A 20,298-nucleotide genomic window follows, 5' to 3' on the forward strand; every position below is an offset into this window, starting at 1 on the left:
ATTCCTGGCTAGAACGGCGAAAGAAAATCACGGAACAATTCACCAGCAGCCACGGGTGTGTCACTCAAGAAGACGTTGCAATAGAACAAAAAACACATCACAGAATGTACTAAAGCTACACATGATTCCTTAACTCCTTGGCACTCCTTCAAAAAGAAGAAAAAAAAATGGGTGGAACAGGATGCTAGATCACACTGCATTGGAAATGGCTGATGGTCGAGTCCACTCCACAAAGAGCCAATCGAGTTGCTAGATAGTGTTTTCTCTTTTTCACGTGTCTGTTTTTGTCTGTAAATGGAGGAAATGATGATGACTAACAACCATGACAGGCTTTTCTTTGGATGGAGTGACGCTTTTGTTTCCCACTGTAGGCACAAGGAGGAGCCAAGGCATTGGGGGGAGGGGGCTGGGATGCAGGGTCTCAGCGTCTCATCTGGCCCATCTGATAGTTCTCTCTGGGCTGACGGTGGTGCCTCTGGGGTTGGGCCTGCCGCTGTGGCTGCCTCTGGGGCTGCCGCTGGCCGCCGTGTCCGTGCTGGTGGCCGTGCGGGTGTTGAGACTGGTGCTGCACCTGGGAGTTAGCGTGCTGTTGCGCTCGCCTCCTTTTCAAAGTGCCTTTCAGGGAAAAAAGCAGTTATTTGATCTTGTTAAAAAATCAGACCAACAACAACAGAAACAATTCTAATAATTTCAAGCACATGCGTCATCAACTTGCAATGTGAAATGCAATTCTGCAAAATGATTGGTTTGTAAACGTGCATCAGCAGTCACATTGTGGGAATTTGGTCCATATTATCTGACACACATCAGAATTTTGACGCATTCTTATTTTCACACGTTTAACAGTGTGGCAATAAACAACATGTTACTAATCACCCATAAACTCATTTCATGCCATTCATACCAAACCTAAGGACTTGAGTTGCAATAGAACAAACTATTTTAAAGGGGAAAAATACAGTCAATTTTTGAGCTGTAATGAAATAAATACACCTTTTCTATGTGGATTGTGCACCGATTTTATCAATTATGACTCTGCAAAGATACTCCAATGGCTGCTTTCTTAAACAAATAACCCAATTATGTATGATATTTTCAAACAATTTCAAGAAATGAATACTGAGAAAATAAATAAAAATATAATAAATAGCTAAATATCCATCATGGTTTCTATCAGTCAATAAAAAAATAATAATTAAACAGCAAAACAGTACTGTATGTTTAGTATTATTCAATTGCTGACCATTTAAAAAAAGTTAAAATCTCTGGACTCACCTGGAAGTGGTTTGGGAGGGGGAAGTTTGGGGTTACTGCTCGGTGTATGCACACTGCAGATCTTAATGAAGCCAGCCATGAGCATGATGAGGGCAATACCCATCAATAACACTGCCCACCAATGGGCCTAGAAAAGAGAAGGAAGCACAAATCAAGCAGCATCAATACAAAAACACCTAGTAATAATAGTAATAATAATAATAATAATAACTACTAATCATCCAATCAGAATCAAGAAGTTGATATATACCACAATCCACTCTGCAATGTTTTCATAAAGCTCTGGGTTGAAAATGGCCTTCTTCAGCCTGGCCAGAGGTCCGTCCGCATCCACCAGACGGCACTTCATGAACACATCACAGTAGCCCTTGAAGTCATTGCACGGTGAGCCTGCTGGCAGCGTGGTCACTTTTTTGTTGAAGAAGCGAGCTAGACGCTCCGACCCTGTGCTGCTGCACGTGTTAGGATTCACTGTGGAGATGAATCACAGAGTCAACACAATTCAAATGAAAAATATAAAATATCAAGCACATTTTATGAAAAAGAATACCAGTTATCAAGGCAGGGAAGACAAGGTAAATGACTCACTCTTCTCCATGCAGCACACGTGGCAAAGCTCAGTCTCATCCTTGCCATCTTGGCTGGCACAGGTGCACGCCTCAAGCCCATACTTCTCACAGATGGAGCCAGAGCAGCCCTGCGGGGGAGGAGCATGAGGACAGGCGAGATCAGACACTGACTGGTATGAATATGAAGTTGCTATATTAACCAGTTCTTCCAGGTGTGAAGTCTTCCGTCACTCACCCCGTTTAGGCAGACTTGAGTCTCTCCGTGACAGGCGGTAAAGTTGGCCTTGGGCTCAGATGTGGGGCACTGGGCACCGACTCCGTTACACATGCCCTGGTGAGCGCACTCTGACTCCTCTCTGCACTTCTCATTACGACCTTTGTAAGAGCACTCTGCAGTACAACAAGGACCTTGGCTGGGACTGGAGGGAAATATAAGAGTTTGGTCAAGAATAATTACAAATTAGCTGCCAGCTCTTCCTCAGGAAACACAGAAACACAAAAATGACATCCACATCTACCTGCAGACTTTGTTGGGCTTTAATTTGCACTTCTTGTTGTCAGCCTGGTTGGCATCATAACAGCAGGAGTCCCTGCACTGATCACTGTAGCCGCAGTCACACTCCTCTCCTGGCTCCACCAGGCCGTTACCGCAGATGGGTTGACCAGACTCTGTTTAAGGAAGGAAAATAAACATTCAGTCTTGTCCCTAAAAACTGGAACATGATTCAATTTCAGACTATTTGTAGTTAAGGCTGAAGTTGTCCTAGAAATAAGAGGTTTACTGAGAAGTGTCTTGTTACAAAACCAAATACTGCTCTGAAGAGAACGAGTTGCTGCAATAAACAGGGAAACTAAAAGTATTCAAATATAAAGAGACCTTTGAGAGAGCCCAATGCAACATTAAACTCAACAGACAAGCTTTGTCAGTTTGTTTAGGGAAAGGAAAAAACATAATGCAGTACAGGTGTACCAAGGCAGTCTAATATTTTCCGAGTCATATGTGCCAAGATGAATATGAATGCTTCAAACAACAGCATCTGCAAAACAGATTTAGCTTATTGTTTTTGTTATGTTACTGATTTGGCAGCTGCATCAAGTGTGACACTTACAAAAAGAAGAAAAAAATTGCACAAAATCCCATGATATGCCAAATACTGTCAGTAAAAATAGCACTGGACTAAAGCCAGGACTGCTTTTCAAAGCGGATACCAGCCGATATGTTGGTCCCTCTCTAGTTGCCTGAATTAAATCATTAACTAGGGCACTGGGGCTAAAATCTCCCACACTCAGCAGTACAGGGAAAGCAGAATCAGAATAATATTGTGGTTTGATTTACAAAACCAGACAGTAAAGACGCAAACAGTTTAACATACCAACAAAACAGTTGCCTCTCTTCTTCTCCAGCACCTGGCTGATGTTGCGCACGCTACAGATGGAGAACTTATTATTGTTGAGCTTGTCTCCTGATGTAGCTCTTGCATACATGATATAATTGCCCTTCTCCTTCTTGTCTTGGCTCTTGGATTCTCCCGGTGTGCACTCAGATCCAGAATCGTGCTGAGAACGAGAAAAAAAAAAAAAAGAAAACAGGTTAGAAGAAGAAGAGACAACGTGTGCGAGGCTTATAAAATTATTCTCACCATGCAGAAATGTGACACACCACAAGAAACTCACCGGGGAGCCGAAGTTGTGTCCTACTTCATGTGCAAAAGTGATATGGGAGACTTTTGGAGGTACGTGGGAGGCATAGTTCTGTACAGTGATTATACCAGTGTTGAGAGATTTCTTTTTTCCATCTGAGTACAGCTTGCTTTTTTCACAGATGCCTCCGGAGCTCCCTGACAAAGAAAAAAAACAAAATTGGAACAACCCTTACCAACCACACCTACAAAACATGAAGGATTTTGCTCATTACAGAGGGAGAATCTGATTAACACCATCGTGGTTGTGATATATCAACCCATCAACAGAGTATGTTAAATTCTAATTGTTTGTATTCGCCACCAAGATTTCAACATTGCAATATTTTCTGTTAAAACTTCAAATTCAGAATTTAGTACTGAGAACGAACCAACAGTCTTTTTCGGTATGAATATACATCAGATAAGCCATCGACACAAGTTTTTTGGGTGATCACCTATTAACAGAGAGGTCCTGGAGAGTGCTAAACCCTCCAAAACAGCTTTTTTAACCACTAATATTGCTCAAAATAGCACCAAACCTATGCAGTAGCATGATGAGTCCCTACACATAAAACATAGCCATAATGAAAGCCTTTGGGAATCATCATATTTGCATATTGTCTGTTGATATTTGAAGCTGCAGTTGGTTCTCATGCGGTCTGAATCAATCGGCATCCCAAATACCACGGACACTTTTCTAGTTGCAGCTGCAATATGCAATCCAGATAAATTACCGTTGAGGTATGCTTTAAATCATGGATTCTTTCTTAGCATAATCTCATTACTTCACTTTCAATTAGATTAGGTGTCCCTTATGATAATGTACATACAACCCAGTGCAAAGAATATCATACATTATATACATTGTTTAATGATTTGAAAAATGGGTTCAGTACCTGAAGGAGCTCCCACCCAGGCCAAACCCAACACCCCGTCATCAAAGTCTCTGTCAGTGAAAACATAAGCCAAGCAATAGTCGTCATGGTTCTGCTCAGAGTTCAGCTCCAGGAACTTCTCCACGCCGATGTTGGCAAAGCGGAACGGATTGGACCGGTCCCTCTCATCACTGGTGGTGTTTATCTGCACAAGAGGATGATGATGATGATGACTTCAAAAGGAAGAAGTGACCAGATCTAAAACATCCCAAGACTTAAAATGAGTGAGAGACTTACTCTGATCCTTTTCACCATGAAGCTGATGTTGCGAATGCCCATGAAGTCTGTGCCCTGATAGATAGCATCAATGGCCTTTACATGACTGGAGATCTGAAAGAGTAACACATAACAAAAAAAGCTAAAAAACTACCAGTGTATTTTGCTGTACTGTGTTTGGTCACCCTCGGCCTACTGGTGTTGCAGTGTGGTTTCCCACAGCTGGCCTCTCTACAGTACAAGAGAAAATTAGAGAGTGCGAATGTAAATGTCTTGTATATGATGTTAGTGTTGGTTAAAAATGTGCCCTTCCAACAACACCAGACACAAATCCTATAGACTAACTGTGTGAATTTTATTCTAACAGCACCACAGTTCCAAGCGTCAAAAGTGAGTAACTGTGTATTACCTGAGCAATGACAGCCTCTCTGGTCTTGTAGTACTTGAAGAAGAGGTGGTCAGTCTGAATGAAAAGCTGGCAGGTATTTTTCTCAACCTGGGCCATCCTCTTCTTCCTCAGCAGCACAGGGTCATTAAAGCCGGTCTCAGTGTGGAGCTCCTGGTGTGAGGAGATGGAGAGTAAGAAATAAGACAGATATAGCATTTTCAGCCAAACATTGGCTGACTAAATAAATAATGTCTGGTATTTTTAGGCTGTGGTTTTCCAGCTGCAGTATGTTCATGAACTGCAACTCTGTTGCTGTGGAACATTTACATGTCACATAAAAGCATACGGTGAAAGAAATACGAACAAAAGCACACTTCATGGCCAATTAAAGAAGTATTTTGGTTTTGAACATATATTTATATAACTGATAATGTTTTTATTTTTACACATGGTATCTGAATATATCAGTAAACTTAGAGTGGTGTCCTTATCTTTATTAATTTATATAGACTTGTGCTTGTGAAGATTTCAGCACCTATTTTTCTTCTTTTTTTTCTCTTTTGTAAGTTGAGCGTGTAATATTCTATTTTTGGTTCACATGGTACAAATTGAACAAGGACATATGACATTTCCAACTACCATTTTTATTTGGATCAGAATGAAAAATGAGAAAAAGGTTTTAATCATTTTTGCCGTGCTGTGGAATGAATAATTGTTTCATACAGATGAAGAAAATACAGCAAAACCTGTCACAGTCAACAATACAGTATCCAAGCTTACTTGGTCAATATTGTGTGTTGAGGAGTAGTAATGTCTTTTTTTTCATACTTTTAAAAGATACAATATTTCCATGGGAATAATACTTTTATGTGGATTTGCAATTTTTTTTTAAATATTTCAGACTGAGTTAGAAAAATACATCTGTGGTATCTCTGTCCCGACTAAGAAAAAACGAACATGTAAATTTCCCCCCAAAACACACTATCCCTTTAATAGACGCTCTAAGGGTTTACTGTGGTGTGTGGTGAAATTCACCTTGGTTGGCTCCACTACGGCCGAGGCTTGATACTTCTTCATCCTTTCAAACACTGAGCTATCGGCGCAGCCTCCCTCTGGGCCGTACTTGTGCGGGTAGTCTGAGTGAGAGAGGCAGACAACACAGTTAGGGATTATGGGAGACAATGTCTGCTACTTAACCTCCTGAGTCTCTCTATTTCTGGCGCTATTTATGATCAGCTAATGGATGTACTTACACACCGCTTGAGCCTAGCTTTGCTATGTGAGCTGTTACTTTCTTGTCGCTCTCATTAGCGATTCCTCTCACATTTCTGTTTAATTTGCCCCTCAGCCACATACTATATGTACACAGATGATATCAAATTAGGGGGTGCCACAGTGTAGTGAAGTATGCTTGGCGCTCACTATCAGTGCCAACATTGTAAAGACTGCTAAAATGAGCCAGTAGCCCGAGAGAAAGATCATGTTACTCAGCTAATGAGCACCACAGATATCTCTGTTCCCTGGGGGGTGATCACACCAGTCTGCCTCCATCAGCTCAGCTGCCTTAACCTCACACTTCCCCGATCACACATTTACATATGTGTGCATCCAATTACACATATTTGATGTTTACATCCTGTCAAAGTATATGTGTTCTTGGAGTTGCTGGGGACTCACGTATATCGTCTTCATGATAGATGACGGAGTGAAAGGGCACGTCTTTGTCCTGCAGGTATCTCTCAGCAGGCTCCACGTAGTAGGTGCCATGGTAGCTCTGAATGAAGCCCTCGAACTTACCATCCACAATGGAGCCATGAGTCAGGGTACCTTTCTCACCTGGGAATCCAAATTACAGAGGTATAGGTGTGAGAGGATTAATACAACATCAAACATCACTGCAGCAATACATCAAAACTAGTAAAATGAGCAGAAGGGTCTTACCGTAGATTTCTCCAGTGTAGATATGAGAGGTATCAAATGGAATCTCGTTGCCTGAAACTTCTACCTTGAAATCTTGGGTAAACAAGGTGGTATCCCTCTTCATGCGTAGATTAAAATGCCTGAAATCAAATAAATAAAACTTAAGGCAATAAGACATTTTAATGTGAGGACAGAGTTTACAAGGCAGGACAGCAATGTTGTCTATATTGCGAGAAGTTTGTTTCCAAAACCATCTGCTGATATTATTCATGTCACATGTTCAGTGTGACTGTGAGCCTACGGATTTGGGTTTGCAACATTCACAGAGTCTTTGAGAAAAAGGGAAAAGTGCTAATAAATAATAATAATTTTGGGGCAGCAGTAGCTCAGTCCATAGGTTACTTGGCTGGGAACCGTAGGGTCGCTGGTTCAAGTCCCTGTGTGGACCATGTATGGTGCATGGAGCATGGACTGGTGGCTGGAGAGGTGCCAGTTCATCTCCTGGGCACTGCCGAGGTGCTGTTGAGCAAGGCACCGAACCCCCAACTGCTAGAGGCGCTGGTCACTGGCAGCCCCCTCGCTCTAACATCTCTTCTTAATTGCATGTATAGGTCCTGTTTGTGCATGTGTGTGTATTTCGGGCCTGTGTGTGTGTAACATGATTAATAATAAGAGTGAAAAAATTCAATTTCCCCGTTGCGGGATAAATAAAGTAATTCTTCTTCTAAAAGTGGACGAAAGCTGTAAGGAAGTGCATGATTTGGAGAAAAAACATCTGAGCTGTTTTCTGTTGCAGACGGGAAACTGCAGTCTTTTAGTGTAAAAGAGGGAACAGAACAATGCTGTATTTTGTTGAACAAACATATGGCAGGGAAACAAAGATGCTACAGTAAACCTTGGGTTTCAAATTACACCTTCACAGTGATCTTACTGTGTTTTTGTCTTGAGTGTAAGTTACAGTTCTGTAAATTGACTGCAAGAAATAGGGGTTTGTGAAATTTAGATCAGAGAATTATGGTAAAACATGACAAACTGGCTCATAAATCTGGTACGTGAACATGACCTATTGTACCACAATTATTTTCTGTTATGAATTAATCTCAGAGGGAAAATGCAAAGTACATTTAAATCTAAGAACATGTTCATAGAGAATACCAGTAAGCGAAAGGTATGTGGGGTGCTGCAAATTAAATGTAAGAATTTGAGTTGTGTCTCGAGATTTGTTATGAATTCAAAGGAAAAAGAAGCTGACACATTCCTGCTTTTGAAAAGGAACAGACATCTTCCTTCTGTGTGTTTGTTTGCACATCTCTTCTTGTTCTCTTCCCTATTAAGCAGCATCCGACTTCGGGAACAGCAGGCCCTGCTACAGGCAGGACGATAAACAGCCTTTGCCAAGCTTCAAGCCAGCTGGTCTTGACTTTGTCATGGAGAGTGTGGACACTTTCTATTAAACAAGACCGCATATTCAAAATGCTGGATGGAGAACTATGACATAGACTACATGTGTCCATCCATCCATTTTCTATACCTTGCATGAGTTTCCACACAGGTATCAAGTGCACAGAAACACAGAATCCAAACATGAACAGTTTCTACTTCACCGGACCTGTATGTACCTGTGAGTGTGTAGCAGGAAATCAGAACAAACCCACTGGGTCTTCAACTAACAATCATTTTTATTATTGATTAATCTGCTGATTAATCTTCTAAATGAATTGATTGTTTGGGAAAAATCATGTCTTCAAATATATGTTTTGTCCAACCAACAGCCCAAAGCCCAAAAAAAGATGAGGTTACTTTGACATAACAAAGAGAAAAGCAGAACATTCTCACAACTGAGAACCTGGAACTAGGGAATGTCTGGCATGTTTGTTTTAAAGACTCATGGATTACCAAAAGTACATACTACTTAATTTCCTGAACCAATTGATTAATCATTTTTGAAATAATGGAAAACATTGCAACTACACAGAAAGAACTGTCAATCACACTGCAAATCTCTAAGCTAAGCTGATCTCCACCTCTAGTCATAAACAATGTCGGCATAGGTGGTGAGTTTAGCAAATAAAGAGGCAGACTAGGTACATAAAGATATAGATGAGGAGACAGAAAAATAAACCAAGATCCAGACAGCGTTTCCCTTCAGGTTAATATCAGTCAGGAAAAAAAGACAAACCTTCCATGGGCGTGAAAATCTAAATGAAGGAACTTGTCTTCGTGAGAGAGCGCTCTCTTGGCCCTCTGATGGTTGCTGTGCAAAAACTCTGTCTCGTAGGACAGGCCTTCATAGTGACGGATGTGCTTGTTCAGGGGATTTCTATAGTGTCCTGTGTGAAAAGAACAGAGGCGCTCATGTTATCAGGAATAACAAAGGGAAAACAATGAAATACATATCCTTATAGAATCAAATTTAATGACAACACAGCCCCCATTTGTGTATGGATATAATCTTTTTGTCATTTATTCTGGGATGTATATGCAAGTACTGTATGTAACTGAACTAAAAATGGTATAGGTGTGTTTGAGAGCTCATACCACATAAAAATATACATACAGTATAAAAGACAAATTGTACACTACAAAATGTTGAGGGGAAAAAACACTAACATCAAGTCCATAAGTTTGTCACAGCCTTTGTACCATAGTATCTGTCACATCGACATTTTTTAGCAAATGACAGAGAAACGCTAGTTTTGTATGTCCAGCAGTATATTTCAAGCATTATGTACTTTATTTGAGTCTTTAAAACCTTTGAGCATAACAGCTACAAGTAAATTAGGTATAGTAGGCTACATATTAGGATAATTTAGGTGCCCAAATGGTGAATGATGAGGCGGATGTTTGACAGGTAGGCTTAAGATGATGCACAGTATACCAGTATGGTCTGTGTTTTAAAATTCAGCTAAATATATTTAAGTCAAATGGAAGGCACTTTTGAAGCTGTGCTTAACAACAGCCCCCAGCGTCACAGCATAATTATTTCACCACAAGAAGAGTGGGTGGTGGGCTCAAAGGAAAAAGATTCCCACCCATTTCACCAACTGATTCAAACTAAAAAGCAGCCTGAAAACTCCTGTTCTTCTGAAAATCACTTTGTTTTCAGTAGACTGAGCATACTGGCAAGTCTGTAAGATCAGATCCCTGCCCTTTAACATACAGGCTAAACCAAGGGAAAGTATTTTCAGTAAATACCGTATATGTAATTAGCCCTGTCTGACAGGTAATTATGCCGGACTAGTGAGTCATAAATTATAGGATTTAGTGTTTCTATGTCAGAAACATGGGTGAGCAGGCCAAGGCTACAGCTAGTTCTCCTTCCATGTGAAGTATGAAATATTTAGGTGCTTACATTAAATTTTTCATTGAGGTGACTATGAGAAGTGAAGGCCATGACTATTCTGAAATATCTCAATTTCTCCAAGTCTACTAAAAGAAAATCTATAAATATAAACATGTCTGTGGTCATACAATGTTCATATTCAAAACCCTATACAAACAACACAAGATTGTTAACATTAAGTGGTGATGACATCTTTTGATAATAGTTCACTTTACCACAGGAGGGAAACCTGTTAAGTGAAAAAAGCTGTGACTGCTGCTTTGACAGTTTGACAGTGATCGGTTTTGGGGTTGTTGTTATAGTTTATTTCTGTCTTTTTTGTGTGGGATTTGTTAAAAATGAAAAGAAAATGGAAACACTCCATCTCTAAATTATGTGTTGTATGTTTCCTAGAAAAAAAAGCATTAAAAAAAGGATTCAGAATGAGATTTAAAATGCTATGTATGTATTTATTAGAGACCTCTGACTGAAACTTAATAAGTATTTTATTTTTGAAAACACATTAGCGTAATATAATACGATGCCAAAACGCAATACAATTACAATAAATACAGCAGTTTAAAGAGGCACAAAACTAATTATTTTCAAAATAAAATGAATTGATAGAAAAGCGACATAAGACATAGCATTGACCAGTCCAACACAGAAAACACAATTGTGCCAGAAAACCTGTCAGCTTTATAAACTGTAAATCCCGACGCAGTGCAGGCATAAAATAATATCATTAAATATATTCTGAATTAGCAGAAATCGCAACGTTAGCGGCTGAAGTGTCAGCTAGCACAAAGCTAACGGTCCGTTAACCCCGGTCGGCATCTCCATCTTCTCACAACAATGGCTGTCGGCGCTATTCGCACGATAACAACAAATCCGACCCCAAACCTGACAGTGCAAACGGTGACAACACACAGGAATAACTCATCAATATCGGTTTATTCCAACCATCTGCACGAATCCAAGTCAGCGTTTACGCTTTATGTCATTTCTTGGCTTGAAGCAATACGTCAAAAAGGGTGCAGTCCTCTTCACAACAAGCAAGGCCCCGCTGATCCCTCATGTGAGCTAACGGGCTAGCAGCCCCTCTGCTCCTCTTTAGCTTCATGGATTCAATAGTTTTTTTAAAGGTTTTCTCTCAAACACGCCTTACTCACCTTGGGTGTGGTTTAGTAAGTACACGACAAGGAAAACTTTAAGAAGAAGCATGTCTGACAAATCCATTGTTAGAGCATTGATACCGTTTCACTTTATTGTCCTACTTAGAGAGGCGCAGACGCCCTGTGTTTATTGCACCTTCCTCTCATCGCCTCCTCTCTCTACGGCGTGCTGACGTCAGACGCACGGCAGCTTTGGCATCCCTTCCCCCCAAATGCATCCATTATGATGCAGGCCTGCATACATTACAGTGCTCACCCAGGCACAGCATTAAACATGCCTGGGTGTTATGTATGCCATGTTTACATGTTTGTTTACAGGCACAATAGGAAACAGGAGAGTAACACAAAAGTTTTCTTTCAATATTTCACTGTCTACGTCAGTTCTCCTTAGATACTTTATTTCATTTCACCTATTTGATGCTCTTTTGGTATCTTAGTTTGTTATTGTCATCCTATACTGTTATCTTATTATATTATTGTCATCTTATATTGTTGTTGTTTTTGTAATAGTTATTGCAATTTTTGGAGCAATCTGGAATAAAGAATTTCCTTCAGGATTAATACAGTTCTATTTTATCTTATTTAATCCAGCAATTTATATATCAGGAGAGTTCTGACAGTGCATATTATTTTATTTAAAACTATTAATAACTGGCAGCTGGTTTGATAATCATCATTGACAATCTATCATTTGATTCATTTTTAAACACAATGCTAAAATACTTTGCTGCCTCTCTTTGTCTTGTGGGTAACTGGGTTTTTGGGACTGTTGATTTGGAGCAAACAAGCAATGTGATGACAACTTGACAAAAAAAAGATTTGCAGATCAATTCATGGAGAAACTTAACAGCAACTTATTTCAGAATGAAAATAATTGTTACTTGCAGCCCTATTATTTAATTTATCTGGAAGAGTAGTAGAAAAACAGCATATCTATGCATACTATCACAATAATAATACCTGCATAACAAACTCATAGAGCTCTCATACAATTCACAACAACCAACTACACCTGATTTTTCCTTGCTTGGCAACTAATGATCTTGAGAATATAGTGTTGCCAAAGAAAATGAAACACCATCAGTTTGCTGTTGTTGGTTGTTGGATGCATTTCCTGCCATTCATCACCTCTGATCAGCCGTAGACAAACTATTTCTGACCCCCGCAGTTCTCGGTGGTGATGTTCATCTTCCTGTTGAAGGCAGTGGTTTCCCTGATGCTAATATTGCTTGTCACAAGGCATACTCCATGCCATGGGACCTCTATCCTCAAATGTGATTATAATCGTAATATGAAAGATAGAGTCTTTGAGATAAACATCAACATCTGTTATAGACGACCAGGGTCAGAAAAAGCCCCCGGATATATATCTTTTTTCAGAGTTTCTGCAGCTGATGTTTCCATTTTGACCACACTGATTAATTAGCAGCAAAGTCTTATCAGTCAGTTCTTCTGTGTCTGTTTATTCCAAACGAGCTCCTCTGGCTCCAGTAGCCATCACGTGACACACCTCCACATCAGCCCCCAGTTTGTGCAGCTCATCCAGCCAGATCTGTTGCTTCTGGGACAGGCGGTCATTGGGCCCCTTCACCTCCACAAGCTACAACAACAAGACACCCCACGTCACATTGCACACTGCAGTATACTACATTTAACTAGACTTAAAATAATCAGGTAACACAGTTTCTGAAACCATACACAAAGGAAAATTACTATTTCAAAGAGCCAGGATGTGATGTGATCTCACCTTGTAGCTATTGTTTGAGGTGTTCCACACCACTAGATCAGGCAAACCTCCACGGCAGTGTCTGTAGTCTTTCGACATCCGTGTTATTACACCTCCTAAGAAGGCTCCACCCAGGCATGACACCAGAGACTGCAAATGAGATAAAGAGTGTAAATTGGTTATGTTAGTACCTACATTACCACATGTAGATAAACATCTGTAAAAGTTATATAAAGTATAGTCTGGCTTTCTTGATGTACAGGTCCCACAGTAAAATTTCCATGACCATTCACAACATATAATATGAACATAATATAAAACATATACATATTTAGCTTTAGAAGCAATTATATAAGTCTGTCACCGGCTTTCAAGCATGAGGGGAAACAGAACTGATCAGTGTAGTCAATATACAGTATTTTAATTATATACTAATATCTCGATGCAAGTCTAACAAACAATGTGGCAACACAAATATGTAGCCCACATACTCTCTAGAGCCATTAAATATTAAATGTACACTTGCCGGCTGTTATTCAAACGTATCGGATTCAAATTCTATTCAAATGTCAGCTAGCTGACATAGATACAGGAAGAGAAGGAACATGGGGAGAAAATGAAGAAACGCAAACGCAAACCCTACATAAACCAAACATCGCAGATCAATGCAAATTACTGTTACGTTAGGTCAACAGCTACAGAAAATAAATTCAGCGTTATGTTATATTACGTGGAGGGCCACCCACTGAAGATTTCCGTGGACACAACTTTCATGAGACACAACACAATTCCATGAATTTTCTAAAACTTTGACGGATCTTAATAATTCCATAACTTTTCCAGACCTGGAAAATGAGATTTTGAAATTCCATGACTTTTTCAGGTTTTCTTTGAGCATCTGACATGCGGCACATCTCACCCTTATTCAACTATCTATTTTGCAAGGGCACAGTTGGCTTAGTGCTGCTGAAGATGATTGTGACTGGTTTAAAGAAATACAAAAAACAGGGCGTTTTTTAATCTATCCCACAATTATGAGCTAATGTAGCCACACCATACTCCATTGTGGAGATAGGTCTGGCTATGTGAGACTACATAAAGTACCTTATTGTGATTTTATTGAAATAATAATATAAAGAATTCCATATAATGAAGTGTAGTGCAAAACCACTGCAAACTATGACCTCAATAATATACATAGTAAAATGAATACAGTGCCAATCAAAACTGTACATTATTATTGTAAAGGTAGACCTTATGGCTAAGCTGTTGTATTGAATTGCATTAGATAGACAGAGAGATGTAAGTGGTAAAGTGGCTGCTGGGTGTATATTTACAAGACTGACAGTAAATACCTGGGCCTGTTGAAGGGATGAGAAACGCTCCCAGTTGACCAGTGAACACACTTTACCCTCCTGGGAGGTCCAGACATCTTCCAACATGTCATGCAGAGTCCCCACAGATGACTCCCTGAGTAATTGCACACGAGAATCGATCGCCTCTTTTCTGTTCTTATAGAAACAATCAGTGTAAAGATCCAGTGGACATGTCTGTGAGAAGAAAAGAAGATGAGTTAAACTGGCATTCAGTACATGCACAGATAGCCTACAAATACTATAAACACAGGTTTATTTTACCTGGTATGGATTTCTGAAAACATCTGGAATGCCCTCCATAAAAATGATATCCCATAGCAGGACAGCAAACAATGTTGAGAATGTTGAGCCCTCTCCGTGGATCCCTATTACGTTAACAATGGTAAAACAATGTTAAGGGGATGAAAGGATATAGAAATATTTTTGATAGGTGAAGCAAAACTGCTTACCTTGGTCAAAGCCTTGTTGGCGGTAATGTGCCAAAGAGAGCTCTTCCACAGAGCATATAACAGTGGCATCAGCACTGTCTCCATTAGCTGGTAAAAGAAACCTTGATTTCCCCATGCCCCCCTCATGAGGGAACAGCTGTCCCCGGATGGTCACCTGCAGACAAAAGTACACTTATTCATAAATATACTGTTTTACATACACCTGACGATATCGATTTTTTTCCCAGAAACCCAAATACTGACATGTGTTACATCTTGGACTTGGATAGTGGGCAGGTCTTTTAGTTGCAGGCGATACTTCTTCAAGCTGGCAGACTCTTTCATCCTAACAGCTCTCTGATGAAGGGAAAGTTTATGTCCAGTTCGCACCAGAGGGTCTGAAAGCCCATCTCGGATAGCACAAATAGCCTAGGAGCAATGGGGAAAAAGACCACGGTCAAACAAATTATAACAGGTATTACTGAGCACATTGTCATACAAAGAGGTGAAAATGTCTTAAATAAGTTTGTACCGAATAGATAGAGGTTTCATTCGTAACGTTGACTTTCAAATTCTAAGTCAATATTCGAATGCTTTACAGGTTGATTTTTAGGCTGGGTTATTACTAGATGGTTAGAGCCGTGGACAGCCATGCACTGAGAAACGAGCTGAAAAACCTTTTTATTCCTCATTGCTCCATCCCGCTCTGGCTGCATTTCCTCTTTATGCATGCCGAGGAACTTATGCAACAATCAACAGACTGCACTGTTTCTAGCTACCACCTTTTAGTATCGGATCAGTGTGCTTGGTACCTCAACAGAGGAGTTACGAGAGAAAAATGGAAAGGAACAGTTCTAATGGTACCATTTACAACTTTTGACAATGGAAATGCAAAAATATCTGTTCTAATGTGTAACTAAGTGAACTGAGCCAGACTGATCATTGGAAACAAGGCTTTGCAAGCTTCATTCGAAAACCTCACTAGAAGCTTCGTTGCTAAAAAAATGACATTCGGTACAGCCCTAGTCTTAACGGAGGTGAATGAAACCACAGACAGTGGTTTAGTTTAGTATAATTTAGTTTAGCTTGGTTTAGTTTAGTAACAGTGGTGCTCACTTGGTCATGTTTCTTAAGGTGCTGTTGAAGATTTAGTGCCAGTCTGTCCCACCATCGTCCTCGGCTGTCAGGACAGTAAACAGACTGCAACAGTAAAGACTGCAGCTCCTCTACTGCCTCCTGCAACACAAAAACAGACCCATAAGATCTTTATCTACTGTTCACACTACTTTTTTTAACTTCACAAGAACTTGAACGTGTGTCAGAGTGTGAGCGGATAAGGTCAAAAACCTCATAGCGACGTAGCCTCTGCAAGATCTCTACTCCTCTGGATAAGATCCGGGTGTAAGCCCATCCTGTAGTGAAGCTGCGCAGAAACACTGGCAGCTCCTCTTGGTGACTATCCAACAAAATGATAATGTTAACATAAACAATATTCAGAGACTCTATATCTCTGTTTTAGACAAAAGCAACCACATAGATTTATGTCACCTTAGGTCATGGTTTTTCCTCAGCTCCTGCCAGGCACTTTTGGCAGCAGTGTAAAGCTCCATGGCTTCTTCCCAGTGACCTCCCTGCATAGCTGAGACTACCTCTTGCAGAGCTCGCATGGATGCTTCATATCTGGTGTGATGGATGGAATCGTGAGTAATTATTATCTATCCTGCATAGACAAAATACAGTTAACTCTTTTAGCTCAACACTCACCTGATAAGATCCTCTCTGTCCTGGAACACCTTGGCCGTACGCTGCACTGTGTAGTCGGGGAAGGCCAGTCGTCCAGAATTGACTAGCAGGATGGTGAAGAGCTGGCTCTGCCCACCAGCCGCGACTTCCTCCTCCTCCATGGTGTCTGTCAGAGAGAAGAGGAGCAGGAAACGGGAAAAGACAGTCCGAGGACCACGACACAGACGCACACAGGAACTTGCAAGCTGCTTCGCCCTATGAGGTAAGAGAGAACAGGGCAGGGGTGAGATCATTACTGCAAATAATACCAGTACTGTGAACAAGCACAATATTTGATCAGCTCACCTTCTGAGAATGACAGCCCCAATGTTGTTTTGAGCAGGGGTCAGAGAGAAGAGGGACTTTTGCCTGCTCAGACGGAGAAGTCCGTCTACTAGTTGCTGTTTCTGAGTGCCAGAGTTGCCCAGATGGAAAGTCTTAGCCAGAGCTTTGAGTTCAGGAGCAGGCAGGAGATCAAGAGCCTCCCCCAAGTCCTGAAGGTCGCTCTCTTTGACACACAAAAAGAGCAGAGAAGGGGCATTAACAAGAGAAAAAACGAAAATGTTCATGTTTGTGTGGTGTTGCAGCAGGATAACATATGTGCTTTATTAGGGGTGGGAATCTCTATGGACCTCATGATTCAATTCCATTCAGAGGGCTACGATACAAATATAACACAATTATTGATGCACCAATTTTTTTATATTTCTATACATGATTTTTTCTCAGTGTGTCTACTTTTAAAACATAATGTATTTGTAATGATCCATGATTTACCCTAACCCATCCTCACCAAAACTCAAGAAGTAGTCTGGCTTAAAACGTAAATGCAACGCAGATGTGTACGTCTGTTATGTTTCACCATCCAAAATGGTTCAGCGGTAAGGAACGTACAGTCCGGTCCTACTAATAATGTCAGTTATTATGTATACAGCTCTTTTTAGCCACAGTGCTTTACAAAAAGACAAAAAACATTAATACCGCAAAAAAGATTAGTACAGTATAAAGTTGAAATTAAGTTTTTAGTAGAGATTTAAAGAGGTCTGTTTCAGCGTTTGGGGGCCCTCCTGAACACAGTATTGCTAGATACCAATTTCATCAATCCATTCATTGTCTAAGCACTGGAAGATTTTAGGCAGAATAGCATGAGGGCACGAGAACTATCCCAACATGCATCTTACTTTACTCTCCCTAAGATCTAAACCACATTTGAGGAACAGCAGTTACACATAAGGAGGGATTAGAAAGTGTTAGGAAGTGGAGCCTGATGTTAGACCAAACATTTGATTGTGTTTCTTACTGCAAATTGTAAAGATGTAACCAACACAACATTGTATATCATTTTTTGCACTATTTAGAATTTATTTATTGTATATATCATTATTTGTACTTAGTGCACCATGGGTCCGAGAGAAACATATTTTTGATTCCTCTGTATGTCTGGTAGATATCGCAGAAATTGAATCCTCATTAATAACATAATAATGCATATGTCAATAATTCAGGAGGTTTAAGTCAACTCTCCTACAGATGCTGGAAAATGTCAATTATTAAGGGAGTATTTACCTGTCTGTAGAAAACCACTTTGAACCAGCTCCTGGGTGACAGGTCCCAGATCTGTGCATATCTCTTCATAATCCAGCTTATTTACTTGGAGCCACTTCAGTTTCCTCTGAAAGAGTCTCACATACAGCTTCTGCCCCATGACTTTAAAAGGAAAAAATAAATGAATGTGAGTATTGAGGCCTTACTTATATTAAATGACAACATCTGAGTGATACATCAGCATACCTGAGAGTTTCTCAAATGCATGTACGAGAGACATATCATCCTGGTTGAACAATGACCTGTCGTCCTCATTCTCAAGGACGGCCTGCAGGACGGTTCGGAAGTTACGCAGGTAGTAGGGAAGCTGTGGGGGATGAGAGCTCTCGACAGCCTGGTTACTAGTGACGATCTCAGCACCTGACTTTACAAGTGAATCACAGACGATCGCTGCAGCACTTTCCTCTTTTGTTTCCTCTGAGCTGAGAGAGGGGTCACACCTACTGGTAGAAGGTACCTCAGTTTTAATCTGGTCCGTATCAGTCGTCTCTGCTACGCTTTCACTAGACAACACCTCCTCTGACTCCCTGCTGCTCCCCTCATATTTTGCTTTCTTTCTGAAATCAGACACCCTGCCAGTGGAAGTTGTTCCCTTCTTTCTCTTTGATAGCTTAGAAGTAGAAGAGTGCACCTGTGGAGCAACCAGTTTTTGCACAATCTCCGATTTAGATGCTTTGTGTTCAAGATGACATCCTTTGCCTGGACACGATAGATCTTCCACTACTGGTGGCGAGTCTGCTGCACAAGTTTCTGTGAGATCAATGACTTCCACACAATCTTTTTCATCTTCTGAACTCTGAAGATTTTCTTTCTGTGAGCTGCCAAGTGTCTCAGAAGAATGCATCTCCTTTTCAGAATATATATGTGCATTTTTATCATCCATTTGTGTCCTCTCGGGTACTTTGTGATATTTCCTAGATAACTTGCTGGAGAGACTTCCCAGGTCAATCGTCCTGACCACATTTTTGTTTTTAACTTGCCGTGGTGCCTGCTGAGAGTTATTCTTTTTAAAATATGGACTGGTCCTGGTCTCTTTGGCCTCTTCTTCCTTATTTAAATCCAGCTCTGGGGACTTTGGGGGGTTCCTTCCGGGTGACAGCTGCTGGATGCTTGTTGGCACAACAACACTATTACTTGCTGACGAGGCACTGCTATCTCCTCTCTCAAACTTCTGACATTGCAAATCAATGTGCTCATTGATCTTGAGTCTCGGTACCAGCTGGCCACACAGGGGGCAGCAGGCCAGCTTGGGTGGAGGAGCCTGGCTGCTGAAGAACGAGGTGATGGGAGTTGTGTTGGCAGGAGAAACCCCAGCACGGGCATTACCTTTCTTCTTACTCCTGGACAATGACAAACGCTTCATTTTGAATGGTCACACGCGTGTAGCTTTCGGTGGCTCACACGTGAATTAGAAAAACGCCATAAACTCTAATATAAAGACGTTTAACTCAGAACATAAGCTAACATACCGGTAGAGATCAAAGAGCTGCAGGAAGAAAACAATCCCGCGTCCCAGACTTAACCAACAGACCACAGATCCCGCTTTCAGGTGTACTAATCGATCCCGATATCATCGATATTTTCTCAACCACTTAAACGAAGAGACAAAAATAAATCAAACATAATTATTCTAGATGGATAATATTTATTTGTTTATAATTTTAGAAATGAAAGTCAATGCAAATATCATGCAAAATATATACGAATTGCACCTTTTTTACGTCACATGTTAAAAATATAATAACTGAGCCTACTATTATTTAAGTGTTTAAAACTAAACTGAGATGAGTCCGGTATTTATTTAGCCGTGTGTTTGACTATATGTGCTCATTATGCCTCTCATTGTGTTATTTGATGGGGGGAGACAGAGCAGCAGAGCACATGATAGGGGGTGTATTT

At 40.5% G+C, this 20,298-nt stretch overlaps 2 protein-coding genes across 2 annotated transcripts in view; both read right to left on the bottom strand.

The window, feature by feature from the left end:
• Positions 1-11,617, bottom strand: part of LOC310949667 (disintegrin and metalloproteinase domain-containing protein 10-like) — a 13,977-nt gene extending 2,360 nt beyond the window's left edge. Inside the window, exons 1-16 of the mRNA XM_083917175.1 lie at positions 11,480-11,617; positions 9,165-9,315; positions 7,007-7,125; positions 6,743-6,901; positions 6,101-6,201; positions 5,087-5,236; positions 4,699-4,791; positions 4,423-4,606; positions 3,519-3,682; positions 3,218-3,401; positions 2,363-2,513; positions 2,080-2,263; positions 1,864-1,972; positions 1,526-1,746; positions 1,276-1,402; positions 1-615 (exon numbers count right to left, since the gene is read on the bottom strand). The exon at positions 1-615 is cut by the window's left edge and continues 2,360 nt beyond it. Coding sequence (XP_083773301.1) covers positions 422-615; positions 1,276-1,402; positions 1,526-1,746; positions 1,864-1,972; positions 2,080-2,263; positions 2,363-2,513; positions 3,218-3,401; positions 3,519-3,682; positions 4,423-4,606; positions 4,699-4,791; positions 5,087-5,236; positions 6,101-6,201; positions 6,743-6,901; positions 7,007-7,125; positions 9,165-9,315; positions 11,480-11,546 — 2,358 coding nt within the window. The 5' untranslated portion in view covers positions 11,547-11,617 and the 3' untranslated portion in view covers positions 1-421. The remainder of the gene's footprint in view (positions 616-1,275; positions 1,403-1,525; positions 1,747-1,863; positions 1,973-2,079; positions 2,264-2,362; positions 2,514-3,217; positions 3,402-3,518; positions 3,683-4,422; positions 4,607-4,698; positions 4,792-5,086; positions 5,237-6,100; positions 6,202-6,742; positions 6,902-7,006; positions 7,126-9,164; positions 9,316-11,479) is intronic.
• An 880-nt stretch (positions 11,618-12,497) lies between these two features.
• On the bottom strand, positions 12,498-19,762 carry fan1 (FANCD2 and FANCI associated nuclease 1; the record flags this gene model as incomplete). Its single annotated transcript, XM_083916440.1, has 13 exons — positions 12,498-13,082; positions 13,230-13,358; positions 14,564-14,758; positions 14,846-14,949; positions 15,034-15,187; positions 15,277-15,441; positions 16,129-16,248; positions 16,360-16,468; positions 16,561-16,692; positions 16,777-17,010; positions 17,101-17,302; positions 18,361-18,501; positions 18,586-19,762. 13 exons carry the CDS (start codon positions 19,760-19,762, stop codon positions 12,945-12,947), a joined length of 3,000 nt encoding a protein of 999 aa, XP_083772566.1. The 3' UTR covers positions 12,498-12,944.
• Positions 19,763-20,298: the final 536 nt, after the last annotated feature.

Source organism: Echiichthys vipera, assembly GCF_963691815.1.
Source record: "Echiichthys vipera genome assembly, chromosome: 7".
Classification (NCBI taxonomy): domain Eukaryota; kingdom Metazoa; phylum Chordata; class Actinopteri; order Perciformes; family Trachinidae; genus Echiichthys; species Echiichthys vipera.